The sequence below is a fragment of the Ursus americanus genome, chromosome 32 (genome assembly GCF_024610735.1).
Source record: "Ursus americanus isolate L20-20 chromosome 32, mUrsAme1.1.p, whole genome shotgun sequence".
NCBI lineage: Eukaryota > Metazoa > Chordata > Mammalia > Carnivora > Ursidae > Ursus > Ursus americanus.
The window spans coordinates 184349-205860 of record NC_142158.1 but is presented as its reverse complement, the minus strand read 5'-3'; the positions used below and the strand labels follow the sequence as shown (position 1 = coordinate 205860).

The window sequence follows — 21512 nt, the reverse complement described above, 5'->3', positions numbered from 1 at the left end:
ACAGAAAGACACGCGCAGTGACGTCCCTCAGGGTACAGAGCTGAAGAGCTGCGCGGCTGGGGTCAGTCTGAGTCTCGGGGCTTCCGATCCGTGCTCCCCCCACCCACCCACCCACCCACGTGACGGTCTACGCCGCTGTTCTTCATCCGCTTCCTGCACCTGCGCGTAAAACCCAAGGAAACTCCCGCTCTGACCTTAGCGATCCGCCCCGCGTGGTTTCCCTCGCTCCGCGCCTGGCCTGGTGTGTGTACCCCCTTTCCTTCCCACCCGCCCCGCCCTCCCGAGGGTTCAGCCCCCCACCCCGCGCGGAAGCCCCCCGGCCCCACCACCGCCGAGCGCGGGAACGCGGCCTGTCCCAGCGGAGATGCGCGACCGTCTAAACTACACACCAGTTAGAAGGAACGCAAAATATCTCATTACTAATTCTTAGACTGCTTCCACGTTGAAATGATCATATTTGGGACTAAATAAAATACTAAAATTGACTTCACTTTTAAAAATACGGCTGCGTGGAAACTTGAGTTGTACAGTGGCTCACGTGGCGTTGTGTGACGGCGGGGGTCGGGACACTCAGATCTGAGCACCACCTCGGCTGCAGAGCAGCGCTCTCCCAGCCCCGAAGCTCTGCCCCAGGGCGGACGCGGTGCAGGTGCGGGTCATTAACAAGGGCTGGCCGTTGCTGCAGCACAAGGCTAGTTCCAACCCCCGTGGAGGCCGGTGGCAGGCCGGTGAGGTGTCCCCGAGCACAGCCACCTTATCTGCGTCCTCCTGCTCCCCTGCGCTGGCCGGCCAGTCCTGGGCTGGCTGATACCCCTAATCTCCCTGGAGACAGCTGGTCATACGCAGGGGGCTGGCCTGGCATCTCTGCTCCCCAACCCGGGCCCCCTCCCACCCCGACCCAAGGACTATCTCCGCCAACTGTGGACGGCGCAGATACCAGCACTTCAGCTCTCCCCGCGAGCGGTGCGGGTGGACCGGAGGGTCGCGGAGCCCCAGGCTGCGGGCCGCCGCCCTGACAGGAACCGAGGTGGTCTCTGGAGCGCCGTGGCCCTTCCTTCCTCCCTCTCCTGGAGCGTGGGCGTCTGCTCCTTTGGGAGGAGGGCAGGAGGACCCTGGCATGCAGGTGGGTGCCGTGCCCTGGGGCGCCTGCGTGTCCGTGTGTGCGCACGCGTGTGCGTGTGTGTGCGTGCGCGTCCACGACCTTGAGCGTGTCCGTGCGTGTTTAAGACGTGCCCGAGTCTGGCCCCGCAGGATGAATGTGTCCTTGCTGTTCTCCCAGATCCTAGCCGCTCAGCCACGCACAGAGGGCGAGCAGCCGACGGGCACAGCCGCACCATGGCCTCAGCCGCCTCCGTGACCAGCCTGGCGGACGAGGTCAACTGCCCCATCTGCCAGGGCACCCTGAGGGAGCCGGTCACCATCGACTGCGGCCACAACTTCTGCCGCGGCTGCCTCACCCGCTACTGCGAGGTCCCAGGCCCGGAGCCCGAGGAGGCCCTCGCCTGCCCGCTCTGCAAGGAGCCTTTCCGCGCCGGCAGCTTCCGGCCCAACTGGCAGCTGGCCAGCGTGGTGGAGAACATCGAGCGCCTCAGGCTGGTGTCCACGCCGGGCTCGGACGAGGCGGACACGTGCCGGGAGCACGGGGAGAAGATCTACTTCTTCTGCGAGGACGACGAGGCGCAGCTGTGTGCGCTGTGCCGCGAGGCCGGGGATCACCGGGCCCACACCGTGCGCCTCCTGGACGCAGCGGCGGAGCCCTACAGGGTAGGAGCGGGGCCGCGGGGCCCGGGCACAGTCCTAGCCGCTTCCTGTCCGCCTCTGGCTGGAGCCCCAGGTGTGCCGCAGAAGCGCGCTTCGTGCCGCTTCCCTATTGCCAGCACGTATCAGGGCGCACGTACCGGGGCCGCCGAGGCCGTGTGGAACGGCCGAGGGAGCGCAGTGGGTCAGGCAGGCGCGCGAGGGCATCGGCGCCCGGGGACGGTCGTGCAGACGAATGTGATGTGCGTGGACGCTTGCGTGGCTGCCGCGCGTGCTGTCGGGGAGGTCTGACTGCGCGCTCGCGGTTGCGGAGAAGCCAGTGCGCGCAGGGCCAGTGCACACGTTGCGCGCAGTCCCCGCCGTCCAGCGCGCTCAGTGGTTTACACCTGCGCTTGGGTAACAGGCCGCGTCCGTCGTCTGTGTCGATGAGGTCACTGCCGTTCGACCCGAGAGCGTTCGTCGTATTTCTGAATGTGCCTTTGAGGACATTTGTGTGAATACCCATTGCAACTCTGTTCTAGAGCAAGCAGTTTTTAACACAGGGTGTTGACTGTTTTTATATGATCCAAGGGTCTTCTCCCGTCTGGCGTCGCGCACAGAAAACCCCTTCTATTCACAAGAAGGGAGTGTGTGTGCGTCCCTTCCAGATATGTGATCAAGTTGGGATAGTTTCAAAGAAGGATCAGCCTCGGGACAGAGCCCAGATTTAACTGACCAAAGACAAACACAGTAGGGTTTTTAAGCTGAAGGCAGCCAGGCTCAGCTGGGGAAACTGAGTCACCAGCGGTGCCGGCCCTGGGAGAGGGGGCAGCTCTGATCAGAGTTCCTGAGAGCGGAGCTAGAAGGAAAAGACCCGGAGGGAGCAGGCTGCCAGGGACAGTCCGGGCGCAGGCCTTGTCAGCTAGGGGGTGTGCCCTCCCTCGGGTGCCGTCCCTCCTGGAGGCAGCGGGCTGACCCCTCTTCACAAGTCATTGCCTCCATGTAACAGACCTCCTGCTCTTTCTCTCCAGGAACAAATACAGAAGTGTCTTGAGTGTCTAAGAAAAGAGAGAGAGGAGATTCAAAGAATCCAGTCGAGAGAAAACCAAAGAATACAAGTCCTCCTGGTAGGTCACCGCCCCCTCCCCGTACCCCATCCGCCCAGGACCCAGCGACCCCGGGAGGCAAGGCAGTGTCGCATGCAGGCTGGGAAGTCCCTGTAGGCCCAGCCCCAACTCCCACCCGAGCTAGCTCGGCTCCGTTTTTGTGTGAGGTGAGGAGTCGAAGCTGGCAGGGCCTCCGGGAATTACGGTACTGCTGTGAGGACTGAAGGCGGGTGGGCCCACGATGCAGCCTCGTGCTGTGCGGACGGCTGTGCGAGGCGGGGGGTGGGCTGTCCCACCACCTCCCCGGCTATGCTTCTAGAAGCCCCAGCAGACGGGGCGAGGCCATGCTGGGCCGACAGCTCCCAGACACGGCACGGCAGGTGGAAGGAGGCCACACTAGCTCCCAAACCGTCCAGGGACCTGGGACGGGGTCTGATTTTCCACCGAACATGGAGGACGTGGGTCTGGGCCAGAGGGAGACGGGGTGCACTAAGTAAGGAGAAAGAAGGAAAGGGAAGCAGAGGAAGTGGAGGAAGAGGGGAGGGAGGAGGAGGACTCACGCCTGCCGGCCCCCCTCCCGCCCCCTCAGTGTCAGGTAGCCACCAAGAGACAGAAGGTGATCTTCGAGTTTGCGCATCTGAGCCAGTTCCTGGAGGAGCGGCAGAGCGTCCTCCTGGCCCAGCTGGAGAAGCTGGATGGGGACATCCTGAAGCAACGGGAGGAGTTTGACGTCCTGGTGGGCGAGGAGATCTGCCGCTTCAGCAGCCTGATCTCCGAGCTGGAGGAGAAGCACGCGAGGCCGGGGCGGGCGCTCCTGACGGTGAGGCCCGCCCCGCCCGCATGCCCGCCTCTGACTTCCTGCGCCTTCGCTTGTCCGAGCCTCCTCCCCTTCCCTCCCGTGTCCCTGCATCCGGTCCCCGCTCCCTGGCCTCTGACTGTCCGTCCCACCGTCCATCACACGGGGGGTCCTTCCCTGACCTAGCTGTCCGGGGTTCTGTGAGGCTCCAACGGGAGAATGCAGTGGAAAGGAGCAGTCAGAAAAGCATCACGTGCCCTGCAAACAGATGTCACGTGCTGTTTCCACGGCAGACCATTCTGCGTGGCCACCAGCCTGAGGGTAGTTCTTCCCGGTCTGTCGCACCCTAGGGAAGATCCTGGGGTTCCAACGAGGCATCAGGAGGGCAGTGCAACTGGGGGCCACAGTCCTGGTTTACAGGACTGGGAGCAGGGGGCCTTGGCCTCAAGCTGGCGGGCAGGTCCCTCCAGTGTGTGGGTGCGTGACATAAAGGGGTTGGCCCTCACCAGCCCCAGAACTCGGGCCCAGGACCTTGGGCCCTTTTCCTGTGGGAACGTGGTATTTGTCTTTGCTAAACTCCTGCTCTCCCCCCTTTCTCCTAGGACATCAGAAGTACTCTGATAAGGTAAGCGTCCCCTGTGGGCACACACGGCATCGCATGTCCGGCCAGTGCACGCCTGCAGCCGTGTCCCATCCCAGGCAAACCTTCATGCACGTACATGCCTTTCCACGGCCAGCTGTCCACGCGTGGGCAGTGGGGTGCGTCCCCGAGGAAGTGTGTCTGCCTGTGTCTGCCTCCATGTCTGTTCGCAGGCGACCAGCTGAGTCTGGAGAATTCCCAAACCCCGCTCTCTCTGTGCCCCTAGATGTGAAACCAGAAAGTGCCGGAAACCAGAGGCTGTGTCCCCTGAGCTGGGCCAGAGGATTCGGGACTTCCCCCAGCAGGCCGTCCCGCTGCAGCGGGAGATGAAGATGTTTCTGGGTAAGAGGACCCCAGGGTTCCCCTGGGCGTGGGAGGCCCTGGATTTGGGCCTAGGAACGCCCCCCATGCTCCACTGCCCAAGGCTTGAGTGACCTTTGTCCTGTCCCTTCCCGGTGCCTTCCTTGGCTGTCCTTATTTGCACATCTTTATAAAACCTGCCTGTTGGGATAACGTGACACGGAAGAGAGTCAATAAAGATGAAGATTTCCGAAACAAATTTAACTGATTTGAAAAATAATTACACAAATAAATCTGATCCTCTGACCTTGAACAATTTAAGAAGTCATGGCTAACAAAACTTGTCATTCTCAATAATGTAAAAAATCTACAGAGGCCCTTGTAACACATGGTCAGATTCTGACGATAAACACGGTTAATCAATAACCAGGAAGAGCGCTATCCACGCGGCGGGGCGGCTGGCTCTGTCGCATCCCCCACCCGCTGGCTCTCCAGGCCCCTGTGGGGGCTCTGCCCGCGTTCCGGGAACGGGCGGTGCTGCTGGGGAATGAGTCCAGTGAGCGGCTTTCTGCCAGCGCTCTCTGGGACGTCAGGAGTGATGCCACCCTTTTCCACGTGGCCCGGACGAGCCCACACTCGAGCCCGTCCTGCAAGTAGGCCCAGCGGCCTGGCTGTGAGGGACCTTGCACTCTAACCACATCCGACCTTTGACTATTCCAAAAATTATTTCCAAGGAGAATAAGAAATCGACCCCCCGATCCATTCATCCGGTCGATGTTTCTGGAGCGTGGCCTCCGTCCTGCATGAGGCCCTGCAAGGTGGACACAGTCCCTGCCCACCCCGGCCTAGGTGGGACCCACCCCCAGACACCAGAATCAGGCCTGGGTGGTCACAGCTGCTCGGGGACCCCCGAGGCGAGCTCTGGTTCGGAAGCTCAGCTCCAGAGCATCCGTCTTCTGTCCCTGTCTGTGTCCCTTCCCTCTGGGCTCAGTTCTCTCATCATTAACTGTGTGGTTGTGGGAGACAAACGCTCTCACCCTGCTTTGTATCCTCCTTACAGAGAAGCTGTGGTTCGAGTTGGACTACGAGCCAGGTAGGCAGCCTGCCCCGCGACAGGAGGGAGCGGGGATCCGCATTTCACGGGGCTGCACGCCAAGCGCCCACACCCCTGGCGCGAGGCGCACGTGCCCATCTCCACGTGAGGGCGGGGAGAAAGCTTCGGTCAGAGCAGGACAGGCTATCAGGAAGGGCTTCCTGGATGAGGGGACTGTGATCTGGGATCAGAACCCCGTTGTCAGAATCACTGGGAACTGCACTTCCTGTCGGGAGGAGCTTCCCAGGGTTAGTTAGGAGGAAGGTGGCCAGGACCCCGGGGGGTCACGTGGTTGGAAGGGACTCTGACCCCTCGACCCACCTGAGTTTAGGGAGTGTCAGCGTATGGGAGTAAAGCCGTACTGTGCAGGGGTGCGGACGTTCTTCGTGCCAAGACGCGGTCCTCTGAGTCTGAGGCCGCAGCCGTAATAGGCCAAGGAGCCGGAGGGCTGGCCGGGGCGACCGTGAGGCGGCCGCGACGGAGGGAGGGGGCTGTCTGCGCCCTCTGGGATCGCAGATGCGGGCGGGGGCACGGGTGCTGGCCGCGGGCCAGAGCAGGCACGGCCCAGGGAGCCCACCCGCTTGCAGGGACAAAGCTGCCTCCCCAGGACGGCACCGAGCCGGTGACGGCGGGCACGCGGGAGCCCGGGCGTCCTGTGGGCGGGCGGTGACACGGCCCGTGTCCGGCCGGCTGCTCAAAGCCCAGACTGTGCTCTGGGCGGTCGCGGGGGAAGTCGGAGAGCGGGGATGTCTAACACGTCCCGGGTGATGCCCCCGCCGCCGGTCCGCCCAGACTCTGTCGCACACACGGCAACATTGAGAATGACACTAGCGGGCGGAGGCAGGCTCGGTCCTCCTGGAGGTAACAAATGTCCACCAACGTCTCTGCCCCACAGCCGACATCTGTCTGGACCCGCAGACCTCCCACCCCAAGCTCCTCTTGTCTGAGGACCAGCGGAGAGTCCAGTTCTCCTATAAGTGGCAGAACTCGCCCGACAACCCGCAGCGTTTTGACCGGGCCACCTGCATCCTGGCCCACGGCGGCTTCACCGACGGCAGACACACATGGCTGGTGACGGTGGACCTGGCCCACGGCGGCAGCTGCACGGTGGGCGTGGTGAGCGAGGACGTGTCGCGGAAGGGAGAGCTGCGGCTGCGGCCAGAGGAGGGCGTGTGGGCCGTGCGGCTGGCCTGGGGCTTCGTGTCAGCGCTGGGCTCCTTCCCCACGCGGCTGGCGCTGCGGGAGCCTCCCCGGCAGGTGCGCGTGTCCCTGGACTATGAGGTGGGCTGGGTGACCTTCGTCAATGCCGTCAGCCAGGAGCCCATCTACACCTTCACGGCCTCCTTCACCCGGAAGGTCTTTCCCTTCTTTGGGCTCTGGGGCCGAGGGTCTAGCTTCTCCGTGAGTTCCTGAGAGGGCCAGCCCTCCTCCTGCCAGGATGGGCTCACCAGAGGCCTGCACGGACTCGACTCCTGTAGGCTCGCCCGGGGGCAGACCAAGGACTTGCAAGGACGCGGTGGGGTGACCTCCCATGTGCTGATTAAGCCATTTCCCCGACACCCGGTGCATGGCCGGGGGCTCTGGGGACGCGGCCCAGCGGTGCCCAGTGGACCCAGGAGACCCGGGCCTGGAGCAGTTGCGGGATCTTAGACAAGGTACCTGTCCTCATGACTTCTTCCTCCAGAAAGATGAGGGTTCGCAGACGTGTAGCTTCGAGGAACGTTTCTCATGGGCTAACCGTGAACCAGGCAGGCTGGTAGCCACGGGCCGCGTGAAAATGAAAAGAAACTCTGTTTGCTAACTGGAGGAACTCACGGAGCAGACAGAGGCAGGAGGAGGACATCGCAGGGGGGCGACAGGTGCTGCCGGGTAAGGGCAGGAGGGTTGGCAGAGACCCCGCTGGCTGACCCCGTGGCCCTTGGGACACTGGGCCGTCCTCCACGGGAGACCCCGACACGGCCCGCGTCCTCCCTCCCACGGGGGCACGTCCGGCTGAGATGGAGGCCCGGCGTGTAGCATAAGCCAGGGGCCACACTCCACTGCGGGGAGCCCTGTTCCTGCTGCGGTGACCACCCTCTGAGCTCGAGAGCCCGGTGGTGGGAAGGGATGAGGCGCAGGGAGCTCCGCTGCAGGGGCGGGGGCGGCGTCTGAGGGTGGGGGTGGGAAAGAGCCGGGCCTGCAGAAGGCAGGGGGGATGTCGGGGAGAGCCAGGCCGCGGGGCCGGGGACAAGCCTGGAACTGGGAGACTGAGGTCGGCCACCCCAGGCGGGAGTGGCAGGTCGCGGGTGCAATAAAACTGTGGTCCTCACACGGCCTGTGTCCCGGGTGTTGTCTTCTCTCGTCTCAGCGGACCGCCCGCTCACCACCGCTTCCGTATTCGATGTCTGCTCTGCTTGGACACGACTGAAATGTGCAGCCCTCCCCGCTGAGGCCCCTGCTGGCAGACGCCAGGGCCCGGGGTTGCCTCTCCGCCTCGGGGGCAGGGGGAGGATGGGCGACCAGGGCTGCAGGGGCGGCTCGCTCCCTCTGGGCACGTTCCCATTGTCTGTAAATCACACTCACAGGAGACCTCGATATTCATGCACATGCGCACGTCTGTGGAGGATGGTAACGCCGTCCCAAGCCCCCGGCCTGCATCCCACGGAAGTGGACTGGGTTTCCTGTGTGTCACTGGGGTTAGCGGGGCCTGTTAAACGACGACTGGCCTGCAGGGCCCCCCGTGGGAGGAGACACGCGCTATGTCCCCTCGCACTGGTCCCCACAGGACATGCTCTGTCCTACAGTGAAGTGTGGGGCGTCTGCAGCCGGGATCGTGACCCTGTCTTGACTCGGAGGCCCGAACCGCTAGGGGGCTCGGCCTCGTGCAGGGCCAGGCGCGTCCGGTGAACAAGCCAACGCAGGCCGAACTCCGCACACCTGACCGCGTCCAGAAGGACGACGTGTGCTCCTCTCACTGAGAAATACGACTGCTGGTGAGTGGAGAGGCTCCTGTCCCATGTGACCTGACCTGACCTGAGGGGGCGTCGTGGGAGAGAAACGGTAGACCCCGCCGGACACGTGACTGCTGTGTGCTCGGCTCTTCCCAGACCTGCCCTCGGGGTTCCCTCCCTCCCCAGAAGTGCTCACATCTGAGCCCCACCTCCCGGACCCCACCGGGAGGGGTGCAGCCCTGTCCTGACCTGACCACCAGGGGTCCCGGCTCGGATTTTCTCAGCCTACACTGTAGCCGCGCTTTGTTTCACCAAGAACAGAGACTCTCCGGTTAGTTCCAAAGAAAAGGAAAGCTTGTTGTAAGAACAGACGTGGAAATAAGGAAAATGGGGCTTTCCTCCACCAGCCAGGCCTCGTGGGGAGCTCTGGCCAGGGTGCCGAGGGGCAACAGCAGGCGTCAGAGGGAGGGCATGGAGCTCGCCCGTGACCTGTGCTGTATGTTCACCCCTTCAACCCTCCCAAGGGCCCGTGAGGTGGGGGCGGCGTTAGGAGCCCCGCTGTGTACGTAAGAGAGCAAGACTCGCAGGCCGACACCGGCCCCAAATCAGCAGCAGCAAAGAGCAGGGACGCAGACTCCTCGCACATGGGGACCCAGCGGTTTGGCTGCAAGCTGCACCCGTGACCGCCGGTGGTGTCAGCGCCCTGGGGCTGGCAGGTCGGAGGCTGGGGACCCGCACGCAGGTTGCCCGCACAGTTCACGACCTTGCCCAGCAGGACTGAGGGCCTTGCTCCCCGTGGGCTGCGGGCTGCTGCTCGTCCGAGGGGCTGCCTGCTGGTCCCCTCCCGGCTCGAGTCCCTCCGCCCAGCACGGCAGTCTGTGAGGAGTCCTGCCAGCCATGACCACACAGTCACGCCCTTCGCCGCATCCCATTCCCATCCTGCTCACGGAAGGGGGAGCCAGTGCGGGGGCACCGGTGCAGACGTGCGGGCCGCCTGAGCGTCTGGGGCCCCTGTCCTAGTACGAATCGTGAGAGGTGGGTACGGCCATCTGCTCACAGGCGAAACGGAGGCCTCGGGCCCTGACGTGTGCAGGGGCAGCCATGAGCATTAGCCTGGCTCAGGAAGGAGGCTGTGACCACCGTGCTCGGGTCAGAGGGTCAGGCATCAGGTCCCAGCCGTGGGGATGAGCACAGGGGGTCACGTTCGGGAGATGGGGGGTGAGGATACACTGGGCCGCCTCGCAGGGAGGGAGAGCCGGGAGGAGGCGGCGAGTCTGGGACGAGGTGGCCCGGGAACGAGCAGGCCGGAGCCGCTGAGGGGGGCGGAATGGACGTCTGGGCTCTTTTCTCCACCTGGAGGTAGAGGGCCTCGAGCTTCTGTGGCACGCTCCTAGACACAGAGAAATCCTTCAGTGTGTTCTCCTGCATCGTCCACTGGCCGTGCTGCATGACGGGACCAGCATCCCCCAGACCGCGGTGAGGCCCGAGCGCAGCTGTGTGTGTGGCTGTGCGGGCACGCGTGGGACACGGGACGGCTCCTACCTGTCCAGCAGCTCGCTGGCCTCCTACGAGACAGGGGAAGACAGAGACAGTCACAGCGGGTTCCCAGGGTTGCCACCTCCCACCCGTCCCCAACCTGCCACCGGATGTCGCACAGGGATCCCCTCCAGAGTCAGAGGGAGTAACCCTCCCAGCACCCGCTCCGCGTGTCGCAGGGAAGCCTGTCCCCCGTGTGCCACCGGTGGCGGGAGGGCCCGGGTCTGCACCTTCAGGGTGTCCACTCCCAGCCCCTGGATGGTCTTCTCCAGAGCTGAGACCAGGCTGCTGAGCTGTGCTATGGCCCGCGAGATGTCCGGGATTTTGGCCGCCGGCGTGTCCCCCGGCGGGTCCGGCCGCTGCTCGACGAGGGTGTCCTGCTGCTGGCTCTCCAGCTCAGCCTCCAGCCTGGGGGCCCCACAGTCTGCCTGGACCCACGGAAAACAGATTCCCTGAGGCTCAGCGTCGGATATTCCCGCGACAACGCTGGCGCCTGGGTGCTCTTGCCCCCACCCCACGCTCTGGTGGCACAGCCTGCCCTGCTGCATTGTCCCACCGCAGGCCTCGGGCTCCCTGCCCGTCACAGCGTGAGGAGAGGCCCCACATTTACGGACAGGCCCGCCGTCGGAGACAAAGGCCTGTGGTTGGTGTGATCTCCAGCGATGAGCTGCTTGTCAGCTCTGATGGTCACGCGAGCCGCGTGGATGGCACCGGCCTCCGGAGCACGTGTAAACACACGACGGGCCCAGGGCTGCCCTTGACCCGAGTCTCCCAGCCCGCGGACTCCGGGGCCGAGCCCAGCATGCGGGCATCTGGCCTCCAGGACCCCTCCCAACACAGCTGCTCCAGGCACCCAGTGGCCAGGACGGGGTGTCCGCGCCCCACCTGCCCTGCCCGCGGCTGCTCCTCCTGCTGCGCCCGGAGCCGGCGGAGCTCCCTCAGGTCTCTCCGGAGTCTCCTGCTCCTGCGGCCCAGTCGTTCCTAGAGAGACACGCGTGTCTGTCAGCCTGGGGCACGTGCCAACCCGTCCGCTACGAGGACAAGGGCCACTGCGCTCGCAAACCCCACGCAGGCCTGGCCTCTCCCTCAACGTCAAGTCCGCGTCCCGATGGGCCTGTGTCCCTGAAGCTACCGACACGCGACGGGTTTCAGGTCCTAAACAAACGGGGCTGGAGCTGCAGTCGACATGGGTTCCACGGCCGGAGGGGAGGGCGGTGGGGCGTCACGGAGGACAGCCCCGTGTTGGAGCGGCTGCAGGGGCACGTGCCCCGCGGGTCACAGGGCCGACAAAGCCGTGCTGAGCACACGGTCACACAGAGTGCAGGGACAGACCCACGTTTACAGAGGACGTTAGAAAGAAAACGCAGGACGTCATCAGCGAGGAAGGGGCAGGTCTGGAGAAGACCCTGTCGTGAAAGCCTGCGCACAGCGGTGGAGAGAAGCGGGGCCGGGCCCCTCCTGGAGCCGTGCGTGAACCCGACTCGAGATGGCTGGGCACCAAGCGTGAAGGTAAAACCGTAAAGTCAGCAGAAAATAACGTTAGAGAATGAACCGTGGCCCGTGGGGAGGGCACGCCGTCTGAAATTGAGCTCCCGTCACTCACTACCGGGGCTCAGTGACACAGCGGGGACGAAATCAGCAGTGAAATGCCAGGCTGAGCGATGACAGCACCAGGCCCGTAAACCAAAAAGAGGCTCAGCTGTGGAACATGGAGAGGAAACCCCACGCGTCAGCACGAAGACGGAACCGAGGGCAAGGTTTGTGAGGGGTATGAGCGTTAATTCGCGGAAGAGGGCATGCAAAGGGCTGTCGTGCGTGCAAATTGGTACCCAAGCTCACCAGTGACCAGAGACACGGAAACCAACACGACGACGGAACAGTGTTTGACGCCCGTCAGACTAAGATGAATCAGGCACCCGGACAAGGCCGGGGCGAGGGCAGAATCCGCGATGTGGGGACCAGCGGGCCGGCGGAGACAGGCACGGGCTGGGCCGCCGCGCTCTCCTCCATGATCGGCGGTCCTGTCTCCGGGTGAGCGTCCCAGGGGCTCCCTCGCGTCGGCGCGATGAGGAGGGCTCACGACAGCACCGCCGTGCCACCAGAGACACGGGCTCACCTCCGCTCTGTCCGGGGAACCTGTGAGGGCGACGGCCGCGAGGAAACAAGGCCACAGGAGTGTTGTGTCTGCAGGACGCAGGAATGCGCTCTCCCCAGCCATCTACAAACACGACAGGCCGCCCTGGAGGGGAGGCACGGCAAGCAACTGGGAAGCAAGCAAGCGCCTTTGTGGGCTGAAGATAAGGCGTGCTCCAGAGTGTGGGTTTCGGCCCCTAGATCCTTCCCACAGCAGGCCAGAAAAATACTTTTAGGAGATTTTGTTGTTGCTGTTGGGTATTCTGAGGAGCATTTAAAAAATTTTTTTATCATTTTTTGCCTCATTTCCTCTTGTAAACTCTCAAAACATATTGCTTCAGTAAAGAGAGATGCACAGGGAGAGGCCGGAGCAGGAGGACGTGACTTGGGAAGTCCTCCGGCCCTGAGAGTCTGTGGGTGAATCGAGGTCAAAGGCCAGAGGTCGGCAGAGACATCCAAGCAATCGGAAAGCCACGGTGGGCCGAGGACACAGGGATGTCGCCGGGTGTCACCTGCAGTACTTGGCAGAAGGAGGTGGGTGGGGGTAAACGGGCTCGTGGACGATCATCAGGGTCCTGTGGCCGCGGTGGAGGGCGATGGGGATGGAGATGTCCACGTGAAGGCAAAAGCTCAACAAGCAAACCCATGGCCCTCACCTCCCGACCGCCCGTCACCCAGCCTGCTCTTTCTCCACCCTCGCACCCCACCTTCCGGGCCCCACGTCCTCGGGGCCCCGGCGCTGCTCAGCCATGGGCTTGCTTCTATTTGGAAACCTCTCCCTCCAAGGTCACCAGAGATCTCTGGGAATGAAATCCACCCCGAGGGCCTCCTCTACTTTGAGGTGACTGTTCACATGTCCCTCCCCATTTCCCCACCTCCACCCACCCTTCCTTGTCCTGGTCCCTCCCCCCGCTGTCCTTCTGCTTCTGTGCTTTTCCTGGGGAAGGAAGCCTTCCTGGGGATGCTTTTTTAACCTTTCTCTGTCTCCAGACTAGGCCCTTAATTTTCTATTCTGTAGGCTTCAAATTTCTTCCTAATTCCCAAAGACAGGTATTTTCCCCTAAGGGTCAACCCCATGTTTCCAGCTGGGCGCTAAGTCTCCCCTACTGCCTTATCTGCGGCTCAAAGTCAACATGGGAAGTCAAACAGCATCCAGCTCACCACTCCTCTGTGCAGTCCACGGCTCGCGACCTCCATATTTCTGTCATTGGACTCACCACCTGCTGTCCTCCCTGCTGGACAGCTCAGTCATATTTCATCTTTGACCCGTGTTATTCCTCTCTTCAAAATGAGTTCTCATTACCAAAGGTGAGTCCAAACTCCTTAACCCCGTGTCCAAGGCTCTCGGGGACCTGACCCCAGTCTCCATTCCCAGTGCTTCCCCCTCCCCCAGGCTGCCCACTAAGCGAACGACTTACATGTGGCTTCCTGAACACATCCGTGCGGTCACACCCCCTCTACCCTTATCACCTGCTACCCTCTGCCAGGAGTGCTATCTGTCTCTGCCTGTCAGAGTCAGGCCGGTTCTCGGGGTCCAGGTGAAAAGCCACAGTCGTACCTCCCAGTACAGTTTAAAATTCATTTTTTTAATTTAAATTCAATCAGCCGGGGCGCCTGGGTGGCGCAGTCGTTAAGCGTCTGCCTTCGGCTGGGGGTGTGATCCTGGCGTTCTGGGATTGAGCCCCACATCAGGCTCCTCTGCTGGGAGCCTGCTTCTTCCTCTCCCACTCCCCCTGCTTGTGTTCCCTCTCTCACTGGCTGTCTCGCTGTCTGTCAAATAAATAAATAAAATCTTTATAAAAAAAATAAATAAAAATAAATTCAATCAGCCAACATATAGTACATGTTCAATAATTCATCAGTTGCGTGTAACACCCAGTGCTCACTACATCACAGGCCCCCTTAATGCCGGTCACCCAGTTACCCCATCCCCCACCCACCTCCCCCCATCAACCCTCAGTTTGTGTCGTATGATTAAGAGTCTCTTATGGTTTGTCTCCCTCTCTGCTTATATAGTTTAAAATCTAATAAAGAGTTTGAAGTCAACTGCAAACACTACGTAAGTGAAAAAAGAAAGCAAAGATAGTAATAAAGATAAATGCATGAAATAATCAAAGGTAATACAGACCTATCATTTACAATATTCAAATGAATAAGGTAAAGTCCACTTTTTTAAAATGGGACCCTCCAGTTTTGCATTAAAATAATATTTAGTGGGTGAATGTTTTATGAATACACACTCATTAGAATTAAAAATAAAAATTGTACAAACTTTTGCTTTTCTAAAATAGCCATCAGGGAAAAAAGGACAGTTTGAAACACAGGGAATAGTGCAAGAACTCTTTTATTATAATGAATATTTTTAAAGGTTTGTGATCCTATCAGACATCAGATAAAATGTGGTTTCACAGTAAGAAAAACGAAACATAAGGGCATTGAGTAGTAATGAGACGTGAGAATCTAGCAACATTGGAATTCCTTCTCAAAAGCTTTGCTCACAAAATACATAACAGAAGTGGCTAACAGACCAAAAGTACATTTTCCTGATACAGTAGCCAAAACAAGTCACCAACTTTCAAAAATATGCTGCCTATGAAGCCAAAAGTGCCCTACAATATGAATAAGAATGAGATCACCCATTACATTTCATGGGGGGGGTGTTGATGACCAGGTCTGACATGTGCACACGGTCGTGCGTCTAGAGAATGTCACTCGCTCTCTCTCTCTGACAAATAAATAAATAAAATCATATATATATATATATATATATATATATATATGAAAAAAGACAATGTCAGGAAAGTAGCTTACAGGAACTATGAGCTCAGCAGACTCTCAGTTGAATCCACAATACTAACTGCCTGAAAACGAACCTTATAACACAGAAAGAGCAGTTTTTGAACTTTTTATTGTATTTTATATATTTTTTGTTTAGTTTTTTATTTTTTTCTGTTCTTTTCCTTTCCTTTTCTTTCTTTCTACCTTTCTTCAACCAACCTTCTCATAACAAGCAGACAAAAGCACACCTAGGTACTAGCTTCCTATATGTATATTATTTTATCTTATATTATTTTTTAATTTTCCTTTTTTTAATTTTGTCATTTTCATTTTTTATTTTTTCTTCTTTCTTTCTTCTATTTTTTCTTTCTTTCTTTTTTTCCCTCCAAAATAACAAGATGGAGTAATTCAACCCAAAAGAAAGAACAGGAAGAAATGACAGCCAGAGATTTAATCAATGCAGATATAAGTAAAATGTCTAAACTAGAATTTAAAACAATGATTATAAGGATACCAGCTGGGCTTGAAAAAGCCTAGAAGACACTAGAGAATCCCTTACTGCAGAGATAAAAGAACTAAACTCTACTCAGGCTGAAATTAAAAATGCTACAACCCATATGCAGTCCCCAGTGGAGGCTGAGGATGAGCAAAGCAGAAGAGCAAATCAGTGATGTAGAAGATAAAACAATAGGCAATAATGAAGCTGAAATGAAGAGGGAGAGAAAACTATTAGATCACAAAGGTAGACTCAGGGAACGAAGTGATTCCATAAAGCGAAATAATATCTCCATTACAGGAGTCCTAGAGGAAGAGCAGGAAAAGCTGGCAGAAAGTTTATTTGAACAAATTATAGCTGAGAACTTCCCTAATCTGGGGAAGGAAACAGGCAGTCAAGTCCAAGAGGCACAGAGAACTCCCCTCAAAATCAACAAAAAGGTCAACACCATGACATATAGTGAAACTCGCAATTTCAGAGATAAAGAAAAAATCCTCAAAGCAGCTTGGGACAAGAGGTCCTTAAGCTGCAAGGATAGACACATAAGGCTGGCAGCAGACCTGTCCACAGAGACCTGGCAGGTCTGAAAGGATGGGCATGATATAGTCAATGTGTTAGATGGGAGAAATATGCAGCCAAGAATACTTTATCCAACAGGGCTGTCATTCAGAATAGAAGGAGAGATGAAGACTTCTCAGGACAAACAAAAACTAAAGGAATTTGTGAACCCTAAGCAGCCCTGTAAGAAATCTTATAGGGGATCCTTTAAGTGAAGAGAGAGCCCGAAAGTAACAAAGACCAGAAAGGAACAGAGACAATCTACAGAACCAGTGACTTTACAGGTAATACAATGGTACTAACTTTGTATCTTTCAATAATTAGTCTGAATGCAAATGGACTAAATCCTCCAATCAGAAGACATAGGGTATGAGACTGAATAAAAAAAAACAAGACCCATCCATATGCTGTCTACAAAAGACTCATTTTCAACCCAAAGACACCTCCATATTGAAAGTGAGGGAGTGGAGAACCATTTATCATGCTAATGGGACGTGAGAAGAAAGCTGGGGTAGCAATCCTGATATCCAGACAAATTAGATTTTAAGTGAAGGACTGTAGGAAGAGATGCAGAAGGACACAATATCATACTGAAAGGCCTATCCAACAAGATCTAACAACTGTAAATATTTATGCCCCTAACTTGGGAGCAGCCAAATATAAAAGCCGATTAATAACAAATGTAAAGAACACATTGATAATAGTACAAAAATAGTAGAGGACTTTAACACCCCTCTCACTGCAATGAACAGATCGTCTAAGCAGAAGATCAACAAGGAAACAAGGGTTTTGAATGACCCACTGGACCCGATGGACCAGATGGACGTCACAGATATATTCAGAACATTCCATCCTAAAGCAACAGAACACACATTCTTCTCTAGTGCACAGGTAACATTCTCCAGAATAGACCACATACTCAGTCACAAATCAGGTCTCAACCGGTACAAAAAGATTGAGATCATACCGTGCATATTTTCAGACCACAATGCTATGCAACTTATAGTCAACCACAAGAAAAAATTTGGAAAGACCACAAATGCATGGAGGTTAAAGAGCATCCTGCTAAAGAATGAATGAGTCAACCAGGAAAGTATAGAAGAATTAAAAAATTTTCATGGAAACAAATGAAAATGAAAACACAACAGTTCAGAACCTGTAGGATGCAGCAAAGGCTGTCCTAAGAGGGAAAGATATAGCAATACAAGCCTTTCTCAAGAAACAGGAAAAGTCTCCAATACACAACCTAACCTTACATATAAAGAATCTGGAGAAAGAACAGCAAATAAAGCCTAAACCCAGCAGGAGAAGAGAATTAATAAAGATTGGAGCAGAAACAAATAATATAGAAATAAAAAAAAAACAGTAGAACAGATGAACGAAATTAGGAGCTGGTTCTTTGAAAGAATTAACAAGATCAATAAACCTGTATCCAGACTTACCAAAAAGAAAAGAGAAAGGACCCAAAATAATAAAATCATGAATGAAAAAGGAGATATCACAACCAACACCAAGGAAATACAAACAATTATAAGAGAATATTATGAGCAATTATACACCAACAGATTAGGCAATCTGGAAGAAATGGATGCCTTCCTAGAGACGTATAAACTACCAGAACTGAAACAGGAAGAAACAGACAATCTGAACAGACCCATACCCAGCAAGGAAATTGAAGCAGTAATCAAAACCTCCCAACACACACGAGTCCAGGGCCGGAAGGCTTCCCAGGGAATTCTACCAAACATTCGAAGATTTAAGACCTATTCTTCTGAAACCGTTCCAAAAAGTGGAAATGGAAGGAAAACTTCCAAATTCGTTCTATGAGGCCAGCATTACCCCAATCCCAAAACCAAACAAAGACCCCACCAAAAAGGAGAATTACAGACCCAGATCCCTGATGGACATGATGCCAAAATTCTCACAAATACTGGCCAATAGGAACCACCAGCACATTAAAAGGATTATTCACCACCACCAGGTGGGGTTTATTCCTGGGCTGCAAGGCAGCCGCGGGGCAGGCGTGGACAGCCTACCCAAGTCCTTTAAAAAGCAATGTACCACTTACAGTATTTAATTTACAAAACTTAATTCAAAGAAATAGAGACAAGGTGAGAAGTCTTAGTGAACTGTCCTGCCCACATCTGCTGGGGTCCTCCTTCGCTGCCTCTCCTGCTGCCTCTTTGTCACCTCGGCTGTCCCCACGCAGCCTCTTGGAGCACACCGAGCCCCTAGTTTCACAGCTCAAATTGGGGTCCGACTGCCCGCCAACCCTCCCCTGTTCCTCCCCTGGGTTGTCTTTCCCAAGCCACACCTCCTCCTTGCTGCCCACACCCTTCACTCCATGCACCCAACACTCACGCCATTGCCCAGACTGAACCCCACCGCAGACCCCTCTGCTGCCCCCACCGGAGCCCCTGCTGCCCCCCGTTGCCCTGCGCTCAGCACCCCAGACACACCGCACGCCCGGCCTCCCGGCTTCTGGGACACTGCGCCCCTGCTGTTTCTCTGGCCCTGCCCCTGGTCGGTGGCTCCTTCCGAGTCACCCTTGACCTCACATCGAAGTGATGGCCTTTCTCAGGACCTGGTCCTGCAAACTCTTCCTCTCTACACGGTCTCCTGACGACATTACATCTATCTCCTTGGAGGGAAACCCCTTTCTTCGGGTGGATCCCGCAGCCAGGTTCTGGGGATTCTGCCCCCGTCTCCCCGTGGAGATCCACAGTCCTTATCCAATTGCCGATCTAAGATCCTAAATGTGTCCCAACTTGGACTCGGCCTGTCTTCCTTCAAACCTGCCCTCCCTTCCATTACCCACCCAGCTTCTCAACCCAGAAACTCACGAAGTCACTTTGATCCCCTGCACCCACCCACCCACTCCTACGCTCTCAGTGTATCCTGTCAACTCAAACCCTAATTCCTCAAACATAACATGGCTTCTCCAGACGTGGCCTATTATGTCTCCCCCGGCTCAGTCTCCACACGGGTCAGCTTCTCTTCTTCTAGGTCCCCGCTGGGCGTCACCTGCTCCACGGGGCCCTCGAGCCCCACGGATGTCGGCCACCATCACTCCCATCCCAGACCCTTGTTTGTTTTCCTCCTCGCTCATAAGGAAACTCACATTTGCTTGATTTCTTTGCAGTTCTAATGTTATTTGCAGGATAGAAATACCATATGATCTCACTCACATGCGGTATTTCAGAAACAAAACAAACGAACAAAGGAAAGCGAGAGAGAAAACCAAAATCAGGCTCCGAGCTCTAGAGAGCACCGCGAAGGTCCGCAGAGGGGAGGCAGGTGGGGGTGGGAGAAGCGTGCTGGGGACAAAGGGCACTTGGGAGGTACGGAGGTGATGTCTCGCTACGCGGCACACCTGAGCTGACTCTTACTGTACGTGGACTGTGCTGGAGTGTACATTTTAAAGAGCATTGTTACAAAGTCTCAGGGCATACGTATGTCTTTGCAGGTAATTATCAGCATATGCAAACGCGATCACATTTCCCACCAAATTTCTAGCTCTGCCAAGCAGGGCACCAGGCAGTCTGGTCCCGAGAGAGCTGTGCGTCCTCAGCCCAAGTCCGTCCCGCAGACGTCCTGGGAACGCAGACCCCTATCAAGGCACCGACACCAACAGCTGCAGCACCGGGCACGTGGGAAAGTCAGGACAAGGTCCAAAGCAGGGTGAGGCAGAAGAGATGGGCCGAGTCCGCCCCTGAGCCGTGTGGGCAGAGGGCAGGAGGCAGCCGCTCGGGCAGCCAGTGCCCGGCCTTACCTTGTAGTGGCTGACCGCGCTCTCGATGGCCAGCTCGCGGTGCCCCTGGTGTTCAGGGGACCCCAGGCACTGCGCGCACAGAAGACGTCTGCTCTCCTCGCAGAAGTAGCTCACCTTCTTCTGGTGGCGGGGGCAGAGGTGGGCCGCCCCCAGCACCCCCTCAGAACAGGGCTTCCGGCACAGGGGACAGCAGAGCACCCCGGAGGCCGAGGCCTTTGCCACGTGCTGAGCCAGGCACCCTCGACAGAAGAGGTGTCCGCAGTCCGTGCTCACGGCCCCTTTCGGCAGCTCCTGGCAGATGGGGCAGACGCCCTCCCCCCGGCCGTCCTCCCACAGAGGGGCCATGGCCTCTGCCGGCCTCCTGTCCGCAGGGCCTCCGTCTCCAGCGGGGTTTTGGGGGCTGCACAGAGACAGTCCAGACAAGAAGGCCCGGCTGGAGGGACACAGCCCTGGGCAGTGGCGAGGGCACGACTCGGCCCTCCAACGTCAGGCAACTGCCCGCTCCCTACGAGCCCCAGCCCGACCGCACCCGAAGGCAGAGATCTCTGCTCAGCCTTGACGCACCCTCTCTCTTCTTAAGCTCTCTTTCTGTCTGTCACACGTCGGCAGGACGCAGGCAATGCCAACGCCAGTTCTGTCTTCCTCTCCCGAGCTTTCTGTGTTTGCACAGCTCAAAGTTAAAAGGCCAGAGTGTCATGGCCGGAAGCCAGGGCATCATAAACTCTGGAGCTGGTGGTGTTCCCTGACGTGCCTGCAGCGGAGAAAACATGGCGCGTGCTCTCCCACACGGACAGCAGGAGGCGTGTGGCCACCGTGACGAATCTGGCTACTGCCATCGAGTACAGCCGTGTGCATCCGTGTCCCTGTCAGCCAGTCTCTCTTTCAACGGACATCCTTTCCAGGGTTAGGTGGATTCCCCAGTGAAAGAGAAAGAGAAACAACGGGGTGCGTAGAGCGGGGCCAGGGGCCCATGCAAAGTCTGAAGGCCCGTTCCTTCCCTTCCAAGTGTCTGCAAAGAGCAGCCACATGGCTGCACTGGTCTTAACCGTTCTCACGCCCGCATCCCCAACCGCTTGCCTGGTCCTCCTCCCGACAAGCTCCCCTGTGCTCCACCCCAGTGTCTCCCGCCGACACTCTGGGTGGTTTCCTGGGGTGTCTGGACAGACGGCTGGTGGACGGCTCCCTTTCCAGGGTGCCGGTTTATACATCGCTCCTGTGTCGGGAACACGGGGTGGGGGACAGGTGACGAGGCCCCTCCTTCCGAGAAACACCGGATTCCCATTAGGCGGAGCTGGCATGGCCGGGTGACTGGTCTAGGGAGTGGAAAGGGGAGGCGGACGTTGGCTGGAGAAGGTGCGGCTGTTTGCTCAGGGGGAGGACAAGGTCTCGGGCGTTCTGTGTCAGCGTGACACCAGCGAGAGCCAGCTCTGGGCATGAAGGCTCCGCAGGACCCGGGCTCCGGTGTCACAGGACCCCACATCTGCGCCCTGGAGCCCACGACTCTCGGCCCTGAGTCTAGACCCACGTTGGGGCGTAGACATGACTCAGTACCACAATCTCCAAAAAACAAACACAGCTGCCACGGAGGCTGCAAAGGTCCGAGGTCCCTGTGAGAGCCTCGCCGTGTAGCCCCCTCC

General features: G+C 57.6%; 2 protein-coding genes across 2 annotated transcripts; one reads left to right on the top strand and one right to left on the bottom strand.

Moving 5' to 3' along the window:
- The first annotated feature begins 921 nt into the window (after positions 1-921).
- LOC123796442 (tripartite motif-containing protein 10-like) lies at positions 922-7824 on the top strand. The gene is made up of 8 exons (XM_045803920.2): positions 922-1123; positions 1280-1764; positions 2769-2864; positions 3433-3663; positions 4242-4264; positions 4506-4621; positions 5640-5672; positions 6568-7824. The coding sequence occupies exons 2-8, from the start codon at positions 1336-1338 to the stop codon at positions 7083-7085; spliced, it is 1446 nt and encodes a 481-aa protein (XP_045659876.2). The 5' UTR covers positions 922-1123; positions 1280-1335; the 3' UTR covers positions 7086-7824.
- Positions 7825-8507: 683 nt separating this feature from the next.
- TRIM40 (tripartite motif containing 40) lies at positions 8508-20220 on the bottom strand. The gene is made up of 5 exons (XM_045803901.2): positions 19876-20220; positions 11024-11119; positions 10369-10566; positions 10145-10167; positions 8508-9992 (listed from the first exon to the last, which is right to left on the bottom strand). Exons 1-5 carry the CDS (start codon positions 20218-20220, stop codon positions 9761-9763), a joined length of 894 nt encoding a protein of 297 aa, XP_045659857.1. The 3' UTR covers positions 8508-9760.
- Positions 20221-21512: the final 1292 nt, after the last annotated feature.

Bases quoted from the DNA above. Each gene is read 5' to 3' on its own strand.
- LOC123796442 (XM_045803920.2), top strand. From the start codon at position 1,336: ATGGCCTCAGCCGCCTCCGTGACCAGCCTGGCGGACGAGGTCAACTGC. The intron at 4,265-4,505 runs GTAAGCGTCCCC...CTGTGCCCCTAG, and splicing joins ATCAGAAGTACTCTGATAAG to ATGTGAAACCAGAAAGTGCC. The intron at 4,622-5,639 runs GTAAGAGGACCC...TCCTCCTTACAG, and splicing joins GGAGATGAAGATGTTTCTGG to AGAAGCTGTGGTTCGAGTTG.
- TRIM40 (XM_045803901.2), bottom strand. From the start codon at position 20,220: ATGGCCCCTCTGTGGGAGGACGGCCGGGGGGAGGGCGTCTGCCCCATC. The intron at 10,567-11,023 runs GTGGGGCGCGGA...CCGTGGGTCCAG, and splicing joins AGCAGCCGCGGGCAGGGCAG to GCAGACTGTGGGGCCCCCAG. The intron at 9,993-10,144 runs GTAGGAGCCGTC...CTCTGTGTCTAG, and splicing joins GCCAGCGAGCTGCTGGACAG to GAGCGTGCCACAGAAGCTCG.